The sequence below is a fragment of the Bos taurus genome, chromosome 20 (genome assembly GCF_002263795.3).
Source record: "Bos taurus isolate L1 Dominette 01449 registration number 42190680 breed Hereford chromosome 20, ARS-UCD2.0, whole genome shotgun sequence".
NCBI lineage: Eukaryota > Metazoa > Chordata > Mammalia > Artiodactyla > Bovidae > Bos > Bos taurus.
The window spans coordinates 14,734,631-14,755,929 of NC_037347.1; the positions used below are offsets into that span (position 1 = coordinate 14,734,631).

At 37.9% G+C, this 21,299-nt stretch overlaps 1 protein-coding gene across 2 annotated transcripts in view; it reads left to right on the plus strand.

The window, feature by feature from the left end:
• Nucleotides 1-21,299, plus strand: part of SREK1IP1 (SREK1 interacting protein 1) — a 41,318-nt gene that overhangs the window by 8,032 nt on the left and 11,987 nt on the right. The window contains exons 2-3 of one of the 2 annotated variants that reach the window (NM_001206619.1): nt 1,417-1,464; nt 14,810-14,953. In NM_001206619.1, coding sequence (NP_001193548.1) covers nt 1,417-1,464; nt 14,810-14,953 — 192 coding nt within the window. The remainder of the gene's footprint in view (nt 1-1,416; nt 1,465-14,809; nt 14,954-21,299) is intronic. The other variant, XM_005221483.5, reaches the window with a different exon arrangement.

Sequence of the window (21,299 nt, forward strand, 5' to 3'; positions counted from 1 at the left end):
GCAGTTTTTGTATTCATCTAGTCTATTTCATGGACACATTGCACTCCAATTGTTCCTTCTTAGGTGCACTGGAACAAATTTATGTCTCTAAAATCAAGCATTGTAATAGAACTGACTGTATTTTTATTTGAACAACTCAGTAATGTGTATTTTAGCTGGAAATTAATATTTGACTTTATAATATTAAATAAATGGTTTGAAAATGATCTTTCTTTTAAAATTAGGTATATTATATTGCACTATGTACCTTATTAAATTGGGATATCTCCATTTGAAGGATTTGGAAGTGAAACACCCTTCATTAAGGAAATAGAGTAATACGTACTGGCCCTTTGATTGATTGATGGGAGCCCTTACTGGAGGTTAACATCAGTTTGAAGTACATATACACACAGTGAAATATTATTCAGTCATAAAAAGGGATGCTACTCTGGTTTGTGCTACAGTATGGATGAACCATGAAAACTTAATGCTAGATACAATAAGCCAAGCATGAAAGGATAAATATTGTATGATTCCACTTATATAAGATACCTAAAATAGGCAAATGCATAGAGACAGAAAGTAGAACAGAGATTACCAGGGGCTAAAGAGGGAGGGGGATGGACTGTATTGTTTACTGGCTACAGTTACTGTTTGAGATGATAAGAATGAAGTTTTGAAAGTCATATAGTGGTGATGGTTGCATAACATTGTAAATGTATTTAACACCACTGAATTGTACACTTTGAAATGGTTAAGATGATAAATGTTTATATGTATTTTATCACAATAAAAATGTTACTTCATCTGATATTTGTATCTTCAACATTACTTGTGGGTACCACTAATTATACAGAGATATTGTAAATACTTATAAACATTGGTCAGACTGAGTATGTGACTAGTTTCCTGTCTCTTGTCAAAATTTGAGTGCCGATTTGAGATGTTCCTTCTAATACCTAGCAATTAAAGTATCTTTCTAAAATTTCACCATTTCCTTTAAGAAAGTTAGAATTTCTTTTTCTTTTAAGGGTAAGCAGAAAAACATTTGTTAACCTGAATGTTTACATATCTATCTAGTCAATTACTTTGTATTTGAGGGATAGGCCAAAGTACCCTGGAATTTCTTTTGCAGTGTTAGAGAATCCTTGAAATGTTGAAACTCTTCACTATCATACTGCATTTCTGTTGTGTTAGAGAAAAATATCTTCTGTTAAGTATTTGTCAAGAAAATAATTTGAGTGAATTAGCTTTTCCAGTTATTTCTAATAATTATAATAATTGAGCAGTACTCTAAGCTAGGTCAGGGGGGATTTGGGTTTTTTTTAAGAAATAAATTCTATTGCAGGTGGTTTTCTCAGCTTTTCCATGTGATGAAATGTTTGTTTTTACTTATCTATATGTCTTCTAAAATGTTATCTAATTGTATTTCAGGTTGCAACAAGGACAGTGTCCGAGCAGGCTGTAAAAAATGTGGCTACCGTAAGTGCATTGAAGAATAGCATTTTGTGCAGTGAATCATTGCTTCTTTGGACCATGTGATTTAGCATCCTGATTTCAGGGCCTTGGGCATAGTCCTTTAGCTCTGTTATTTGGATCAGTTTTGCAGAAAATTCAGAAATCCCTCTGTACTAAATACACACCTCTATTCCCTGCCATGGACCCAGTGACAGGTGGCTATGTATCTGGTGACTAGCAAAGATGTTATGAAGTACAAGTGGAGTAGATTTAGGAGCTTGGAGAAAATCTATCCCAGAAAAAACTATATAGATACTTAACCCTTTTATTCCTTATCCCTGCAGATACTAGGTGAAGAGGTGATCAGTGGAAACTGTTTATGAAAGGTTTTCCTGTTGATTGAATTAACTCTTTACAAAGGTAAATTTGGTCTGGTGAAACCTTGATTTAAACAGCTCCATTATGATTAATGAAATGGAGTGGAAAAGTAAACTTCAGCATGTGCAATTATGCAATCTAAATTTGTACTTACGTACTGTAAACAAATATCATTTCTCTACATAAATGTGACAATTCCTAAAGCCTTGATAACAGCTCTCACAGTGGCATTACACTGTTTTCTAAGTTGTTTGGAGAAAATGCAAATGAACCTGGATTGTTGTTGATACTCTAGTTCATAGCAGAGTTATTTTATAACGGAATAAAGATGTTCTTGTATGGGAAAAAATTTTATTTTTTAAATCATGTAATAAGAGAATACTTGGGTATGAATCTCCAAGAGAAGGGCTAAGAATAAAAGCATGCTGGGAGAACCAAGTCACATGCCTCTAAGCAACAACTGAAACCTGGCTCCGTTGAAGCTTGCGAACTAGCAAAAGTGGGCATGTAAGTATACATATCCTTCATATGAATAAAAACTCCTGAAGAATGTGTTTGCATGCAAGAAATGAGTACATTGACGTCTTTTCTGTTTTTTAAATTTGCTTATATTTATTTATACTTTATATCTTTCATCATTGTTAATTTCATTTCTTTATTTAAGATTTAAGGTTAGGAGTGCATACGTAAGGAGTAAGCCCACAGTGAAAAGCAGAGAAGACATACCTGAGGGAGGCTAGTGGTTCTAGGGAGAGGGTAGAGGGGTCAGCGAGTGGTCTGTGGGGGAAGGACACACAGAGGATTAGTCAAGGTTCTGGTAACAGTCTGTTCCCTAACGTGAGAGGTGCAGCTATTTACTTTATTAATTCTCTTTCAACTGTAAGTATTCATTTTATATACTCTTCTCTAGTCTTCTCTATGTGTGATGCACTTAAAATCTTGTTTGAATGTTTACATTAAAATTAAATTTTTATTTAATTAATTCAATTCAATTCAATTTTATTTAATTTTATTTTATTTAATTATTCAATTAAATTTGAATTTTTACATTAAAATTAAGGAAGTTCTCTATATATAAATGCTATATTTACTTCAAAATCTAGAATGGATTTCCCAGTCTGTCTACTAATATCAGTTCGTCTACTTGGACCTCTTTTAACTTAAGACTTGTAGGATAGCTTAAAGTAAAGAGCTAGTCTGAGCCAGGTTCCAACAGTTTTAGTTGGATGGGGGTGCTGTACAGCCGCAGAGGGCTGAATGGGAGTGTGTGTTAGTTGCTCAGTTGTATCCAATTCTTTGCGATCCCATGGAATGTAGCCTGCCAGGCTCTTCTGTCCATGGAATTGTCCAGGCAAGAATACAGGAGTTGGGTAGCCATTATCTTATCCAGATTCCTTCGACCTAGGAATCGAACCTGAGTCTCCCACATTGCAGGCAAATTCTTTATCATCTGAGCCACCAGGGAAGCCCAAAGGGGAGCCTAGGGGACTGCTACTTAGAAGCAGTGATAAGAAGTGGGGAGCATGCTAATAATACTGAGGTAAGCTGTAGAGAGGCATCTTCAGGGAAGAGCCAGCTATCCCTTTAAAAAGCGGTAGAGGGAGCATTCTGAGCACAGTTGGTCCACAAGGGATTGCGTGTTTCAGCAGCTGTCATAAAACGATTGGGGGATACAGGGGTGATGATTAGTTAAGTCAGAGGAACAGAAAGAGCAATGTATGGATGAGACTTCAGGAAAGTTACAGGAATACAGAGGCCTATACTTTTGGGTAGGAATAAAAATAATAGGGATGTGAAGTTTGGGGGGAATTAGCTGGGTTTAAGAATTCAGAAGTTTATAATGTAGCTCTTATGTTTTCAAAACTCAGGACCTAAGATAGAGACAGAGCTTGGTTAAATTCATTGCATTTCATTGCTAAAACAACCCTGTGAGGTAGGTAGATTTCATAGTCCCAAGAGGTGGCTAGGTGGTAAAGAATCTGCCTGCAAAGCAGGAGATGTAAGTTATATGCCCAGGTCAGAAAGATCCCCTGGAGAAGGAAATGGCAACCCGCTCCAGTATTCTTGCCTGGAAAATCCCATGGACAGAGGAGCCGGGCAGGTCACAGTACATGGGATCACAAAGTCAGAGATGACTTAGTAATTGAGCACACACACACTTTTAGGATATTCAAAACCATTGGTCTGGCACCTAGGTATAGCTTTTACACAGCTGGCAATAACTAGCTGTGTGACTTTGGGCAAGTTACTTAACCACCCTGTGATTCAGTTGCCTGTCTGTAAAATGAGATTACAGTACTTATTTCCATGGACTTGTAAAGATGCAAGTTCTAGATCTATGCTTTGCCATAGTTGTTCTTTAAAAATCAAGAGGATTACTCTGTTGTTAAGTAGGAAGACTGGGAATTGAAATCTGGTTATTTGTAAGACTTTATACTATGCCATGGTATTTTTTCCCCCATTCAAAAAAATTGTGGTAAAACACATAAAACATAATTTGCCATTTTAATTCCTTTTAAGTGTACAATTCAGTGGCGCTAATTACATTCCCAGTATTGTCCAACCATCACTCTCAGTTACAATGCTTGTTCATCACACCAAACAAAAACTCTATAAACATCAAACACTATCTCCCCACTCCTCCCTTCTGCCAGACTCTGGTAACCTCTAATCTACTTTCTATTTCTATGAATTTGGTCATTCTATATATTTCATGTAAGTGGAATCATATATTTGTCCTTTTGTGTCTGGCTTATTTCACTCAGCCTAATGTTTTCAAAGTTTGTTCATGTTGTAGCAGATACCATAACTTCATTCCTCCTTATGACTGAATGATATTTCATTGTCTAGATATACCGCATTTTCTTAATTCATTTATCTATTGATAGACACTTGGGTTACTTTTACCTTTTGGCTATTGTGAATAATGAGCAGTGAATATTAAGGTGTACACATCTGTTTGAGTCCCTGCTTTCGATTCTCTGGGTATATAACTAGGAGTGGGACACTGGGTCGTGTATGTTGAGCTTCTTGAGTTGCCAAACTGTTTTCCACAGCAGCTCCATCATTTTATATTCCCACCAGAAATATATCAATATAAGAGTTTCAGTTTCTCCACATTGTTGCCAATATTTATTTTCCTTTTTCCTATTATTTTTGAATTGTAGCCATCTCAGTAGACGTGATGTGGTAGCTCATGATTTTCATTTGCATTTCTCGAATGACTAATTATGTTCTGTATTTTTTCATGGTCTTATTGGCCATTTGTATGTCTTCTTTGGAGAAATGTCTATTCAGTTTCTTAGCCCATTTTTTATTGGAGTTGCTTTTTGTTCTTGAGTTGTGGGAATTGTATATATACTAAATGCTAAACCCTATCAAATATATAATTTGCAAATCTTCTCTTCCATTCTGCAGGTTGTCTTTTCACTTTCATAATTTCTTTGCACAAATGTTTTAAAATTTGATAAAATCCAGCTTACCAGTTTTATCTTTTGTTATTTTGCTGTTAGTGTTTTACATGTAAGAATCCATTGCCAAATCCAAGTTAAAGAAGACTTACCCCATGCTTTCTTCTAAGACTTTTATGCTTTGAGTTCTTATATTGTAATGGTCTTTGATCCATTTTGAGTCAGTTTTTGCATATGACATGAGGTGAGGAATTCAACTTCATTATTTCGCACATGGAAATCCTGTTCTCGTAGCACTGTCTGTTGAAGAGACTATTCTTTCCCCACTGAATAGACCTAACAATTTTGTCAAAAAGCAATTGGCTATATACGTGTGGGTTTATTTCTGGACTCCTGCATTGGTTTATGTGACTATCCTTATGACTATAGATCACCTTCTTTTGATTTCTATAGCTTTGTGGTAAGTTTTGAAATCAGGAAATATGAGTCTTCCACCTCTATTCTTTTTCAGATTTTTTGGCTATTCAAGGCCTCTTGTATTTTTTTATAAATTTAAGGGTCTGTTTTTCCATTACTGAATAAGCCCCATTACTTTTCGCAATCAGCTGGAAGACACACAAGCTGGAATCAAGATTGCCGGGAGAAATATCAATAACCTCAGATATGCAGATGACACCACCCTTATGGCAGAAAGTGAAGAAGAACTAAAAAGCCTCTTGATGAAAGTGAAAGAGGAGAGTGAAAAAGTTGGCTTAAAGCTCAACATTCAGAAAACGAAGATCATGGCATCCAGTCCCATCGCTTCATGGCAAATAGATGGGGAAAGAGTGGAAACAGTATCAGACTTTGTTTTTTGGGGCTCCAAAATCACTGCAAATGGTGATTGCAGCCATGAAGTTAAAAGACTCTTGCTCCTTGGAAGGAAAGTTATGACCAACCTAGACAGCATATTAAAAAGAAGAGACATTACTTTGCCAACAGAGGTCCGTCTAGTCAAGGCTATGGTTTTTCCAGTGGTCATGTATGGATGCAAGAGTTGGACTGTGAAGAAAGCTGAGTGCCAAAGAATTGATGCTTTTGAAGTGTGTTGGAGAAGACTCTTGAGAGTCCCTTGGACTGCAAGGAGATCCAACCAGTCCATCCTAAAGGAGATCAGTCCTGGGTGTTCATTGGACGGACTGATGCAAAAGCTGAAACTCCAGTACTTTGGCGACCTCATGCGAAGAGTTGACTTCATTGGAAAAGACCCTGATGCTGGGAGGGACTGGGGGCAAGAAGAGAAGGGGACGACAGAGGATGAGATGGCTGGATGGTATCACCGACTCAATGGACTTGAGTTTGGGTAAACTCCGGGAGTTGGTGATGGACAGGGAAGCCTGGCATGCTGCAATTCATGGGGTCACAAAGAGTCAGACACAACTGAGCGACTGAACTGAACTGAGATGTTATAACTTTGAAATGTCTCTACATATCTGTGGTCAAAATTTATGTTTCTGATCATCTCTGATCGTCATCATTGTCTCCTGAGAGTCTATTTAGAAAAGAACTCATAAGAACTATATTTTGGAGTTAATTTCTTAAGTTTGTTCACTTATGTTCCCCAACTGGAAAAAAAAAAGGAAATTTTTTTTGTAGCTTCATAAGCAGTGTGTGAACAGTATGAAAAGACAAAATGATAGGATACTGAAAGAGAAACTCCCTAGGTCAGTAGGTGCCCAATATGCTACTGGAGATCAGTGGAGAAATAACTCCAGAAAGAATGAAGGGATGGAGCCAAAGCAAAAAGAATACCCAGCTGTGGATATGACTGGTGATAGAAGCAAGGTCCGATGCTGTAAAGAGCAATATTGCATAGGTACCTGGAATGTCAGCTCCATGAATCAAGGCAAATTGGAAGTGGTCAAACAAGAGATGGCAAGAGTGAATGTCGACATTCTAGGAATCAGCGATCTGAAATGGACTGGAATGGGTGAATTTAACTCAGATATATCTACTACTGCGGGCAGGAAACCCTCAGAAGAAAAGGAGTAGCCATGATGGTCGACAAAAGAGTCGGAAATGCAGTACTTGGATGCAATCTCAAAAACGACAGAATGATCTCTGTTCGTTTCCAAGGCAAGCCATTCAGTATCACAGTAATCCACATCTATGCCCCAACCAGTAACTCTGAAGAAGCTGAAGTTGAACGGTTCTATGAAGACCTACAAGACCTTTTAGAACTAACATCCAAAAAAGATGTCCTTTTCATTATAGGGGACTGGAATGCAAAAGTAGGAAGTCAAACACCTGGAGTAACAGGGAAATTTGGTCTTGGAATACGGAATGAAGCAGGGTAAAGACAAATAGAGTTTTGCCAAGAAAATGCACTGGTCATAGCAAACACCCTCTTCCAACAGCACAAGAGAAGGCTCTATACATGGACATCACCAGATGGTCAACACCAAAATCAGATTGATTATATTCTTTGCAGCCAAAGATGGAGAAGCTCTATACAGTCAGCAAAAACAAGACCAGGAGCTGACTGTGGCTCAGATCATGAAGTCCTTATTGCCAAATTCAGACTTAAATTGAAGAAAGTGTGGAAAACCACTGACCTAAATCAAATCCCTTATGATTATACAGTGGAAGTGAGAAATAGATTTAAGGGCCTAGATCTGATAGATAAAGTGCCTGATGAACTATGGAATGAGGTTCATGACATTGCTAGGAGACAGGGATCAAGACCATCCCCATGGAAAAGAAATGCAAAAAAAGCAAAATGGCTGTCTGGGAAGGCCTTACAAATAGCTGTGAAAAGAAGAGAAGCGAAAAGCAAAGGAACAAAGGAAAGATATAAACATCTGAATGCAGAGTTCCGAAGAATAGCAAAAAGAGATAAGAAAACCTACCTCAGCGATCAATGCAAAGAAATAGAGGAAAACAACAGAATGGGAAAGACTAGAGATCTCTTCAAGAAAATCAGAAATACCAAAGGAACATTTCATGCAAAGATGGGCTCGATAAAGGACAGAAATGGTATGGACCTAACAGAAGCAGAAGATATTAAGAAGAGATGGCAAGAGTACACAGAAGAACTGTACAAAAAAGATCTTCACGACCCAGATAATCACGATGGTGTGATCACTGACCTAGAGCCAGACATACTGGAATGTGAAGTCAAGTGGGCCTTAAAAAGCATCACTACAAACAAAGCTAGTGGAGGTGATGGAATTCCAGTTGAGCTATTCCAAATCCTGAAAGATGATGCTGTGAAAGTGCTGCACTCAATATGCCAGCAAATTTGGAAAACTCAGCAGTGGCCACAGGACTGAAAAGGTCAGTTTTCATTCCAATCCCAAAGAAAGGCAATGCCAAAGAATACTCAAACTACTGCACAATTGTACTCATCTCACACGCTAGTAAAGTAATGCTCAAAATTCTCCAAGCCAGGCTTCAGCAATATGTGAACTGTGAACTTCCTGATGTTCAAGCTGGTTTTAGAAAAGGCAGAGGAACCACAGATCAAATTGCCAACATCCGCTGGATCATGGAAAAAGCAAGAGAATTCCAGAAAAACATCTCTTTCTGCTTTATTGACTATGCCAAAGCCTTTGACTGTGTGGATCACAATAAACTGTGGAAAATTCTGAAAGAGATGGGAATACCAGACCACCTGATCGGCCTCCTGAGAAATCTGTATGCAGGTCAGGAAGCAACAGTTAGAACTGGACATGGACCAACAGACTGGTTCCAAATAGGAAAAGGAGTATGTCAAGGCTGTATATTGTCACCCTGTTTATTTAACTTATATGCAGAGTACATCATGAGAAACGCCGGACTGGAAGAAACACAAGCTGGAATCAAGATTGCCGGGAGAAATATCAATAACATCAGATATGCAGATGACACCACCCTTATGGCAGAAAGTGAAGAGGAACTAAAAAGCCTCTTGATGAAAGTGAAAGTGGAGAGTGAAAAAGTTGGCTTAAAGCTCAACATTCAGAAAATGAAGATCATGGCATCCGGTCCCATCACTTCATGGGAAATAGATGGGGAAATGGTGTCAGACTTTATTTTTCGGGGCTCCAAAATCACTGCAGATGGTGACTGCAGCCATGAAATTAAAAGACGCTTACTCCTTGGAAGGAAAGTTATGACCAACCTAGATAGCACATTCAAAAGCAGAGACATTACTTTGCCAACAAATGTTCGTCTAGTCAAGGCTATGGTTTTTCCTGTGGTCATGTATGGATGTGAGAGTTGGACTGTGAAGAAGGCTGAGCACCGAAGAATTGATGCTTTTGAACTGTGGTGTTGGAGAATACGAGAGTCCCTTGGACTGCAAGGAGATCCAACCTGTCCATTCTGAAGGAGATCAGCCCTGGGATTTTTTTGGAAGGACTGATGCTAAAGCTGAAACTCCAGTACTTTGGCCACCTCATGTGAAGAGTTGACTCATTGGAAAAGACTCTGATGCTGGGAGGGATTGGGGGCAGAAGGAGAAGGGGACGACAGAGGATGAGATGGCTGGTTGGCATCACTGACTTAATGGATGTGAGTCTCAGTGAACTCCAGGTGTTGGTGATGGACAGGGAGGCCTGGCATGCTGTGATTCATGGGGTCGGAAAGAGTCGGACACGACTGAGCGAATGATCTGATCTGAAGCAGTGTGTTGTCTTATCAGTTTAGGGTCAGTTTCATTAAAGCAAGGCCAAAAAAGGATGTGAGACAGACTGCTGCCAGTGTGGTTATTATTTAAGTAGTTTATTTATATTAAATAATAATGACAGTGTAAGGTGTTTGGATGCCAAGCTAGTTTAAGTAAAAGAAAAATTGTATCATCAGAAATTCTGATCAAAATGGCCAACTAAACCAACATAGAAAGTCCTCTGTTTGGCTCCAAACACAGAGAGATGCTGGAGAAAAATATAGTAACAACAAAAATAAAAATAAGCTAGCTCAAAAGAATAAAAGGAAAATTGCCACATGTTAGAAAGGAAAAGGTGCTCAAAGCCAGAGTAGGGAATGATAGCTGAAAACAGTGAGGTTCACAGGCCTCCTGGGTAGACTTTTATGGAATACGGAATGAAGCTTTAGACTCCTGCAGGATCACAGCATGGCTGGAGTGAAGGCTGTTGGTTAAAGCCAGACTGCTCAAAAAAGCAGTGAAGTGGGAATTAAAGAAGTTCCATTTACTGTCTAGGGGAAGTGATGAGAAAGTTTACTGTGTTTAACTTCCTATAAAACAATAATTAGAGGAAAAGGAATAATTCAGAAATGACAGCCCAAGCTTACATCATCTGTAGGTATGAGGAGTAAATTTACACTGCCTCCAATGAGGCAGAAACTAGCTTTCCAAGCTAAGAAATTAATGTGAAAAGGTAGTCTGTTATCACGTTAAAAAAGTAAGTCCAGCTACATGTCATTATTAGTGAAACTACTTAGAAAACTGAAAACTACATAGAAAATTTCAAAATAAAGGGATGGAGGAAAAAGAGCAAATAGATATTAGGTTGAATATTGTTGATATTCAACAGTTTTACTCATGCAAATGGTAATTTCATATGATTTAACTAATAATAACCAAAAGAGCAACTGGTACAGCAATTATAATACTAGACTTTTGAGGCAAGAGCAGTTCTAATCAACCAAGAAGATAAAATAATGATTTTGACTATACCTATTAATATAATCTCAAAACATGTATAGCAAAATCTATTACAAGGGAAAATGGACAAATATATAGTGATAAAGGTACTTAAAAATTATACTATCAGAAATTATTACACAAGAAAGTAAGATGGAGGTTTGAAAACAAAATAAACATAAAAGCCTCTCTTCAACAAATAGTGATATATTCTTTTAAAATACATTCCAAGTTTTCCCCCAGATTTACTACAAGATAGGCCATAAAAGAAATCTTAGCAAATACTGAAACACTGATACCATACAGGCAAACACTAAAACACTGATTTACCTTAGAGATACTCTCTGATAACAGTGTAACACATTGAGAAATCAGCAAAAACATAATCTGAAAGCTCTGTATGTTTGGAAACCAAAAAGAACATTTCTGAATGATTCATTTGGAAGGAAATCAAAACCAAGAAAATTTGTTTCCAGCAGTATGGCAGGCTGGACCCTACTGTAAACAACTAAGAAACTAGTATAAAATATGCAGTACATATTAGATATATTAGTATGCTAGGAGAAAATACAGAATTCATGAATACTTAGAGACTAGCAACCAAAGGAAGCAGAAAGTCTAGGAGGTGTTGAGGGTATTTGCTGAACCCAGGGTTCTTGAACTTCTATTTTTGTGTATTGACTGAGTTCAGGGAATAAGGCAAGGCTCAGGACCCAGCCCAAGATTGGTACTTTGCTAGGAGATGCTCTCATATGAGTCTAAGACTTCCAAAAGATTTTATCCTTGAATAAGAGAGAAGTAGGACTAAATCCTAGAACAGAATTGTAGTGAATTGATGGTTGTGAAATAAATTATGTGGTTTCTATCAGCATTCATATTTTTTGAATATCAAATGTCATAGTGCTACAGGTAATTTTTGTGGTTTTTTTTGGTGAGTTAGTGTGTATTTGCATATGAACATATATATTAATACACTTGATTGCATTGTTATTTTTTATCATTAGTCAGTCCTAGTCAAAAAAATTTCAAAGTTACTGCCTTAGGCATATGTGCACATGTTTACACATTTCATCATTATTATAATAGCAAAATGCTAGAAGCAACCTAAGATCCTATCAGTAGTAGAAAGGGTAAACATATTTTTATACAATGGAACATTATTCATCAGATAAAATGAGATAATTGCATCTACTGAGGTTCCTGACATTGTACAGGAGACAGGTATCAAGACCATCCCATGGAAAAGAAATGCAAAAAAGCAAAATGGCTGTCTGGGGAGGCCTTACAAATAGCTGTGAAAAGAAGAGAAGCGAAAAGCAAAGGAACAAAGGAAAGATATAAGCATCTGAATGCAGAGTTCCAAAGAATAGCAAAAAGAGATAAGAAAGCCTTCTTCAGCGATCAGTGCAAAAAAATAGAGGAAAACAACAGAATGGGAAAGACTAGAGATCTCTTCAAGAAAATTAGAGATACCAAGGGAACATTTCACGTAAAGATGGGCTCGATAAAGGACAGAAATGGTATGGACCTAACAGAAGCAGAAGATATTAAGAAGAGGCGGCAAGAATACACAGAAGAACTGTACACAAAAGATCTTCACGACCAAATCACAATGGTATGACCACTCACCTAGAGCCAGACATCCTGGAATGTGAAGTCAGGTGGGCTTCAGAAAACATCACTACGAACAAAGCTAGTGGAGGTGATGGAACTCCAGTTGAGCTATTCCAAATCCTGAAAGATGATGCTGTGAAAGTGCTGCACTCACTATGCCAGCAAATTTGGAAAACCCAGCAGTGGCCACAGGACTGGAAAAGGTCAGTTTTCATTCCAATCCCAAAGAAAGGCAATGCCAAAGAATGCTCAAACTACCGCACAATTGCACTCATCTCATACTCTAGTAAAGTAATGCTCAAAATTCTCCAAGCCAGGCTTCAGCAGTACGTGAACCATGAACTCCCATATGTTCAGGCTGGTTTTAGAAAAGGCAGAGGAACCACAGATCAAATTGCCAACATCCGCTGGATCATCGAAAAATCAAGAGAGTTCCAGAAAAACATCTATTTCTGCTTTAATGACTGCCAAAGCCCTTGACTGTGTGGATCACAATAAACTGTGGAAAATTCTGAAAGAGATGGGAATACCAGACCACCTATATGCAGGTCAGGAAGCAACAGTTAGAACTGGACATGGAACAACAGACTGGTTCCAAATAGGAAAAGGAGTACATCAAGGCTGTATATTGTCACCCTGCTTATTTAACTTAATATGCAGAGTACATCATGAGAAATGCTGGGCTGGAAGAAGCACAAGTTGGAATCAAGATTGCCGGGAGAAATATCAATAACCTCAGATATGCAGATGACACCACCCTTATGGCAGAAAGTGAAGAAGAACTAAAAAGCCTCTTGATGAGAGTGAAAGAGGAGAGTGAAAAAGTTGGTTTAAAGCTCAACATTCAGAAAATGAAGATCATGGCATCTGGTCCCATCACTTCATGGCAAATAGATGGGGAAAGAGTGGAAACAGTATCAGACTTTATTTTGGGGGGCTCCAAAATCACTGCAGATGGTGATTGCAGCCATGAAGTTAAAAGACTCTTACTCCTTGGAAGAAAAGTTATGACCAACCTAGATAGCATATTGAAAAGCAGAGACATTACTTTGCCAACAAAGGTCCATCTAGTCAAGGCTATTGTGTTTCCTGTGGTCATATATGGATGCGAGAGTTGGACTGTGAAGAAAGCTGAGTGCTAAAGAATTGATGCTTTTGAACTGTGGTGTTGGAGAAGACTCTTGAGAGTCCCTTGGACTGCAAGGAGATCCAACCAGTCCATCCTAAAGGAGATCAGCCTTGGGATTTCTTTGAAAGGAATGATGCTAAAGCTGAAACTCCAGTACTTTGGCCACCTCATGTGAAGAGTTGACTCATTGGAAAAGACCCTGATGCTGGGAGGGATTGAGGGCAAGAGGAAAAGGGACGACAGAGGATGAGATGGCTGGATGGCATCACTGACTCAATGGACATAGTTTGAGTGAACTCCGGGAGTTGGTGATGGACAGGGAGGCCTGGCGTGCCGCGACTCACAGGGTCACAAAGAGTCAGACACGACTGAGCGACTGATCTGATCTGATCTGATGTTAGCATAGATGAATCACAAAACATAATATTGAATGGCAGAAAGTTACAGAATGATAGCTAAGTATAATTGAGTTTATGTTAAAAAATAATAATACGATGTTCTGAAAATATCAACACCAACTTCAGTATAACCAACTTCTGAAGAAAAAGAAAATGGAATGGGTTTGGGGCAGGGTTCCAAGCCATGGTGCAAGCTCTCCAACTTTGTGTGTGCACGTTTGCAAGCCTTTCACTTAAAAAAAATTATAAGTGAATAAAGCAAAATGTTAACATGCAGGTGATAGGTACTTAGATATTAGTGATATTGTTTGGTCTCCAGGTGTTTATAATGTTTGATTTTTTAATCGCATCATGCAATAAGTAGATAACTGTTGTAGTTTTCTTATAGGGAGAATCTTTAAGAACTGAATATTATTGTTAGAATTAAAATCATAAGTATTCTTTTGAACATGTTCAATTATTTTATTATGACACCTTTAGTTAGGTGAAAGCTGTGTAATGAAAATGTAATAGTAAGATGAGAAGCACATAGGTAGTGGAAAGGAATTAAATATAAACTCTAAAGTTGAAAGTATTTACATTAATTGTGTATTCTAAAATCTATAAGATGTAACCAAAAAAATATTTATTGAATAAGAAGCCCTGTTAAAAACAGTTCTTTTTCATTCAGGTAAAGCAGATGATCATTCACTGAATAAAAGTTACAACTAAATATTATATTATTAAATTGTAATTGTTGCTTAGTGGATAAACAAAGCAAAAAATATGTAATGTATCTGTAGTTTTGTCATTCATATTTCTTTGTTTTACTTAGCTGGTCACCTGACTTTTGAATGCCGCAATTTTCTCCGAGTAGATCCCAAAAGGGATATAGTTTTGGATGTCAGCAGCACAAGCAGTGAAGAGAGTGATGAAGAGAATGAGGAACTGAATAAACTGCAGGCATTACAAGAAAAAAGTAAGCAAAACTTTTTTTTCCCTCCAGCGTTTAAGGTTGTTTCTAAATGTCCTGTTGTATTATGTCATCTTTATCTATTGTTCTCTTATATTTGTCATTAAAATAGTTTGCATCTTACGTAAGAAGTATTGCATAGGTAAGGAAATAGGCTTGAACGTTGTAAGTAACTTGCCCAAAGTCAAACAATTGGTCAGTGATAGAACCAGCAGGCAAGTATGTTTCTGATTCTGCAACCCAGGTTTTATTGTGTTTTGTTCTGTTTTTCCATCTCACTGGAATGTATCACATGGTACAAAGAGTCTAAAGGATTGGATCGTCAAATCACACTCATTAAAATCAGAGATCTTAGCAGTATCAAGTTTTAGTTGACCCTTGAACAACATGGATTTGAATTGCATGGGTTGACTTTCATACAAATTTTTTCAGCGTTACATACTAGAATAATAAACAAGCTGCAGTTGATGGAATTCACAGATTTAGAACCATGTATATGGAGAAACTGTGTATGTGGAAAGCCAACTATAAATTATAGTTGGATTTTGGACTGCAAAATTACAGAAAATTTATTTCCTCACAAAATTTATTTCCTCACCCCTGTGCCACTCAGGGGTCAACTGTAACTTCATGTATGCAGATGACCATGTGGCATAGCAAAGCAGCAAGAGCTCTGGGACTACAGTACAACCTCCTGGGTTCCCACTCTGGCCACGGTTAATGTCAAAGGCTTTGACATTACTTACACAAAAGAAAGTCATTTTGGTCATGAAACACCTTAATTTTATGCCCAGATAGTTACATTTCCCAGGGATTATGGATTTATGCCCCCCAAATCCCTAGATTCCAGGATTATTTACCATAAACAGTCCTAGACCAACCAAGTACATTCAGCTATAAGCAGTCTATAAATAAGGATTCTTCTGCCAACAGCTTGATCATGGACTTCGAACTTTCAGAACTGTGAGAAAGTAAATTTCTATAATTTAACTATACACCACCTCCTCCCCACTCCCCCCAAAAAAGGATTCTCTGGCCAGCAAATACTAGTAATTTATTTCCAGGAAATCTATCATTAGCATGTTTATAAAGAAATTTGACCAAGTTACCTTTTTTCTTTCCTGAGGCATCCTCCTTTCCCCTGCAAAAGAGAACAAATTTCAGACCAACTGTTTAACCATTTGTTTCCATCTTGTGTATAAAATGACCTATCTTTGCAGTGGGGTTTTTAAGGGTAAAATATGATGCCATATGTGAAAATATTTTGTAAACTACAAAATGCCTTATTGGTAGTTGTCACACAGAAGCAAAATGCAGCTTATTTGAATATGGGTTTAAGCATGGAGTGAGACAGATACAAAAAGGTTAAACTTGTTTTTGGTCATAAGAGAACGATAAACACCTTAAAATTTTTTAACCTTTGCATATAATGTCCAGTGAAGGTAAGTGGAAGAAGTCAAATGCCAGGGTACTGGGACAAGCCAAGAAGGCAGAAGAAGGTTGGCATCCCAAAGAAGGCAGGCGAGAGTGACAGGAAATGTGAGTCTGTATAACTGCAGCGATAGCTGCTTGAATGTATATGTATTTTTTCTTTTGCTCCCTACTGAAACAACACTAACAATAGAATTTTTTAAAGACCCAAATTCACAAGGACAAAGAAAAGAAGAGTCAAAAAATTGGGGTTAGTGATAATGGACTCACACTTTAAGAGAGCCCAACCCTTTAACAGTGTGGAAAGCTGAGAAATAACCTGAGTATACACTCTAACTCAAGTATACAGTCTTGATAATGAGTATCCTTGGGTACCTCTGAAAGTGAGAATGTAAGGCTAAAAACAGGGATTGCTTAAAAGCCTGCAGTAGTTAATGCTCTGTTCCCTTTCCCTACTCTGTGAAGCCCTGTCGTCTCAGTAGACTGCCACAGGTCTATTTTCTAGACAGGGTCAGATCAACAGTCTTTAAACTGGGACACACCAAACACAAATGAAGATATTTAAGTTAAAGGTTAGATACAGAATGGTGAGAGCCTTCTAGCCATCTTCACCTATTGGTTCCCAGTCATATATCACTCAAGCAGAAGATCTGAAGATACATCCCTGGGAAATCTGACCACCCAAAGAAGAAAGAAATAAGGATATTGACATTAGGGATTCTTCAAAAACAAGATCTCACCAGATGGCCAGTGAAGTCTGGTCTTCCAAGTTTCGCTTGCTAAAAGCTTCCGGTCAGCTTTTTAGACAGTGAGGAGTGCTAAATTTCTGCAGAAGGATTCTCACATAAAATATAGATTCCAAACACACAAAAAAAAATCAACTTGAGAAATACACAGTCTGTAGAGGGAGAAAACTTAGCAGAAATAATAAATATTTAGTTTCATAGAAAAGATATAGCACACATGAATATGAATAAAACCAACAAAGGGGCTTTTGAAAATTAAAAATTAAGCAGGTATGGAAAACTTGATAGAGTTGGAAGTAAAGTCGGAAAAAACAAAGAAGACCAAAGTAAGAGAAAGAAGATAGAACAATTGAAGGGTCATTCTTGAAAATACTTCATTCCAATGAATCCCAGAAAATAATTTCCAGATGAAAAGGTTTAACAAGTGCCAGGCACAGTGTTAAAAATATCCCACACAAAGGTACACTATAATGAAACTTAATGTATGCTAGAAACCCAAAGATATAATCCAGACTTCCAGAGTTGAGAATAAGGCAGGTCATGGGTGAAGAATCAGGAGTCAGAATAGTTGTGTACGTCTCTAACCAATATTGGAAGCTAGTAGAATGTGGATCATGCTTTCAATTGTTGAAGAAAAGTTATATCCAAGTTAGGATGATATACCCAACCATATTATTAATCAAATGTGGAAGTACAGTAAAGATATTATCAGACATTCAAGTCTCAAAAAACAATTTACTTGTCACTTTTTCTCAGAAAACCTCTGGAATAAGTGTTCTACCAATGTAAGGGAATACACTGAATAAAGGAAGACAGGAATGTAGGGAATAGAAAAGAGAAGAAGGGAAATTTGTAGCATGCTGGTAAGGAGATATTCCAGAAGGACAGCTGCACCAAAATGGAGAGTAGCCAAGCCACATAGGAGCACAACAGAAGATTCTAGGAGAGAAAGCCTAAGATCCTTAATCCCACAAGGATACTTTCTACCCCTTTCACCTGTACTGCCCCATTTTAAGAAAGGCAAATGCATAAGAGTTTAGAGTTAGGAAGAATCTTTAGAACAAATAATTTAAAAACCTAGTTTTGTAGAAAAAGAAAATGAAAACAGGTGACTTTCCAAAGTCACTCACCGGTCACAGTAGAGCCAACATTTCTTGCCGTGATCCAGGTTTCTTGCCTACTTGTCCTGTAGTATTTTCATTACAATGTGCTGCTCTCCTACCTTAGATGTCATCCAGTCTGTTGGTTCTTGACCTTTTTGTCCTTTATCACATCAATCTTGAAGGATAAACTACACCCCCATCATGAATAGTGGTTTGTCGTAGAGGTGATTTTTCAATCAGAAGACCAGGGACAGATCCACTCTGGGAGAAAGGGGAGGAAGTAGCATATAATAGCCTCCAGGACAGAGAGTACTTGGTGAAGCTTCATTATTAGCAAATTGGCTTTCTGGCTCAGATGGTAAAGAATCTGCCTGCAGTGCGGCAGGCCCAGGTTCGATCCCCAGGTCAAGAAGATCCCCTGGAGAAGGGAGTGGCTACCCACGCCTGTATTCTTTCCTGGAGAATGCCATGAAGAACTTGGTGCACTACAGTCCATGGGATCACAAAGAGTTAGTTGGTCACAACCAAGCAACTAACACACACACAAAGAAGGGACCCGTATTTATTTCATGATCACCAGATGGAGTCCCAGTGTTGTTCTTCAATCGTTAAGTCACATCCGACTCTTTGCTCTCCCATGGACTACAGCACGCCAGGCTTCCCTGTCTTTCAGTACCTCCTAGAGTTTGCCCAAACTCATGTCCATTGAATCATTGATGTTATCTAACCATCTAAGTCTCTGCCACTCCCATCTCCTTTTGCCCTCCTCGGTCTTTCCCAGCATCAGGGTCTTTTCCAATGAGTCAGCTCTTCTTATGACGGGGCCAAAGTATTGGAGCTTCAGCTTCAGCCTTCTAATGAATATTCAAGGTTGATTTCCTTTAAGACTGACTAGTTTGATTTCCTGCTGTCCAGGAGACTCTCAAGAGTTTTCTCCAACACCACGTGTTGAAAGCATCAGTTCTTTGGTGGTCAACCTTCTTTATGGTCCAGGTCTCACATCCGTACATGACTGCTGGAAAAACCATAATTTTGACTATACGGACCTTTGTCAGCAAAGTGATATCTCTGATTTTTAATATGCTGTCTAGGTTTGTCATGGCTTTTCTTCTGAGGAGCAAGCCTCTTTTAATTTCATGGCTGCAGTCACCATCTTCAGTGATTTTGGAGCCCAAGAAAACAAAATCCATCATTGTTTCCACTTTTTCCAGTCTGTTTGCCTTGAAGTCATGATCTTAGTTTTTTGAATGTTGAGTTTTCACTGTCTTCTTTCACTCATCAAGAAGCACTCTAGTTCCTCCATTAGTGGTATCATCTGCATATCTGAAGTTTGATGTTTCTCCCAGCAATCTTGATTCCAACTTGTGAGTCATCCAGCCCTGCATTTCACATGATGTACTCTGCATGTAAGGTAAATAAGCAGAGTGACAATATACACCGAAAATAAGATCTCCTTTTTAGCATAGTGGATTGGAATGCAAAAGTAGGAAGTCAAGAGGTATCTGGAGTAACAGGCAAATCTGGCCTTGGAGTACAAAATAGAACAGGGCAAAGACTAACAGAGTTTTGCCAAGAGAACATACTTGTCGTAGCAGACACCCTCTTCCAACAACACAAGAGACAACTCTACAGATGGTCATTACCAAAATCAGATTGATTATATTGATTATTTTCTTTGCAGCCTAAGACAGAGAAGCTCTATACAGTCAGCAAAAATAAGACCTGGAGCTGACTATGGCTCAGATCACGAGCTCCTGATTGCAAAATTCAGACTTAAATTGAAGAAAGTAGGGGAACCCACTAGACCATTCAGATATGACATATATCAAATCCCTTACAATTATACACTGGAGGTGACAAATAGATTGAAGGGATTAGGTCTGGTAGACGGAGTGCCTGAAGAAATATGGACAGAGGTTCATAAGGCTGTACAAGAGGTGGTGACCAAAACCATTCCCAAGAAGGAGAAATGCAAGAAGTCAAAGTGGTTGTCTGAGGAGGCCTTACAGATAGCTGAGAAAATAAGAGAAATGAAAGGCAAAGGTGAAAGGGAAAGATATACACAACTGAATGCAGAGTTCCAGAGAATAGCAAGGAGAGATAAGAAAGCCTTCTTAAGTGAACAGTGCAAAGGAATCCCAGTAACCCCTACCCAAATGAACCATAGAGTGGGGTCTGAAGCACACAGAGGAAGGGAGTGTAGAGTCTGTGGTTGTTAGTTCCATTGATAATTTGATGATGATATTCAAAATCTCTGAAAGGGTCAGTTCTCAGTGTGAGTGACTGAATGCATCCTTGACCTGCATCCTTTAGGTAATCCTAGGGGCTCCTTGAATTCTTCCTTAGTCCTTAGAGCTAGAGAGATCTTATACCAACTGTCTTGAATATTTTAAGTTTTTTTTTTTTTTTTTTTTAATGATACAATATAATTAAAATAGCCAGGAGAAAGCAAGTAGTTTTTAGTGTACTTATATAAGTCCTTTGTTAGATGCCTGGTTTACAAATATTTTATCCTAATATGTAGCTTGTCTTTTCATCTTCTTAATAGGTGTTTCACAGAGCAATTGATTTCAATTTTTATTAAGTCCAAGTTATTAATTTTCCTCGTAGATTATGCTTTGCTTTCAAGTGTAACTTCTTACCTATCTCTTGTTCTCCTTTACTTTTTTCTAAAGTTTTTATAGTTTTATATTTTACATTAAGTCCTTCATCCATTTGAGTTATTATATAAGATATGAAACTTAGAGCACTTAGTGTTTTGTTTAATAATGAACAATTGTTCCAGCACTGTTCATTGAAAGGCTGCCTTTCCTTCATTGAACTGCTTTTGCCAAAAATAGTTGATCATATTTGTGTGGATTTGTTTCTGGATTGTCTATAATGCTCCATTGATCTGTGTGTCTAGCCCTCCACCCATTCTTGATTAATGTAGCTAAAGATGGAGGGACTGAGTTTTTCTACTTTATTCTTCTTTTCCAAAATTATTGCAACTATTCTAGTTTCTTTTCCTTTCCATAAAAATTTTGGAATAATGTTTTTATCTGCAAAGAATCTTGCTGGGATTTTGATACT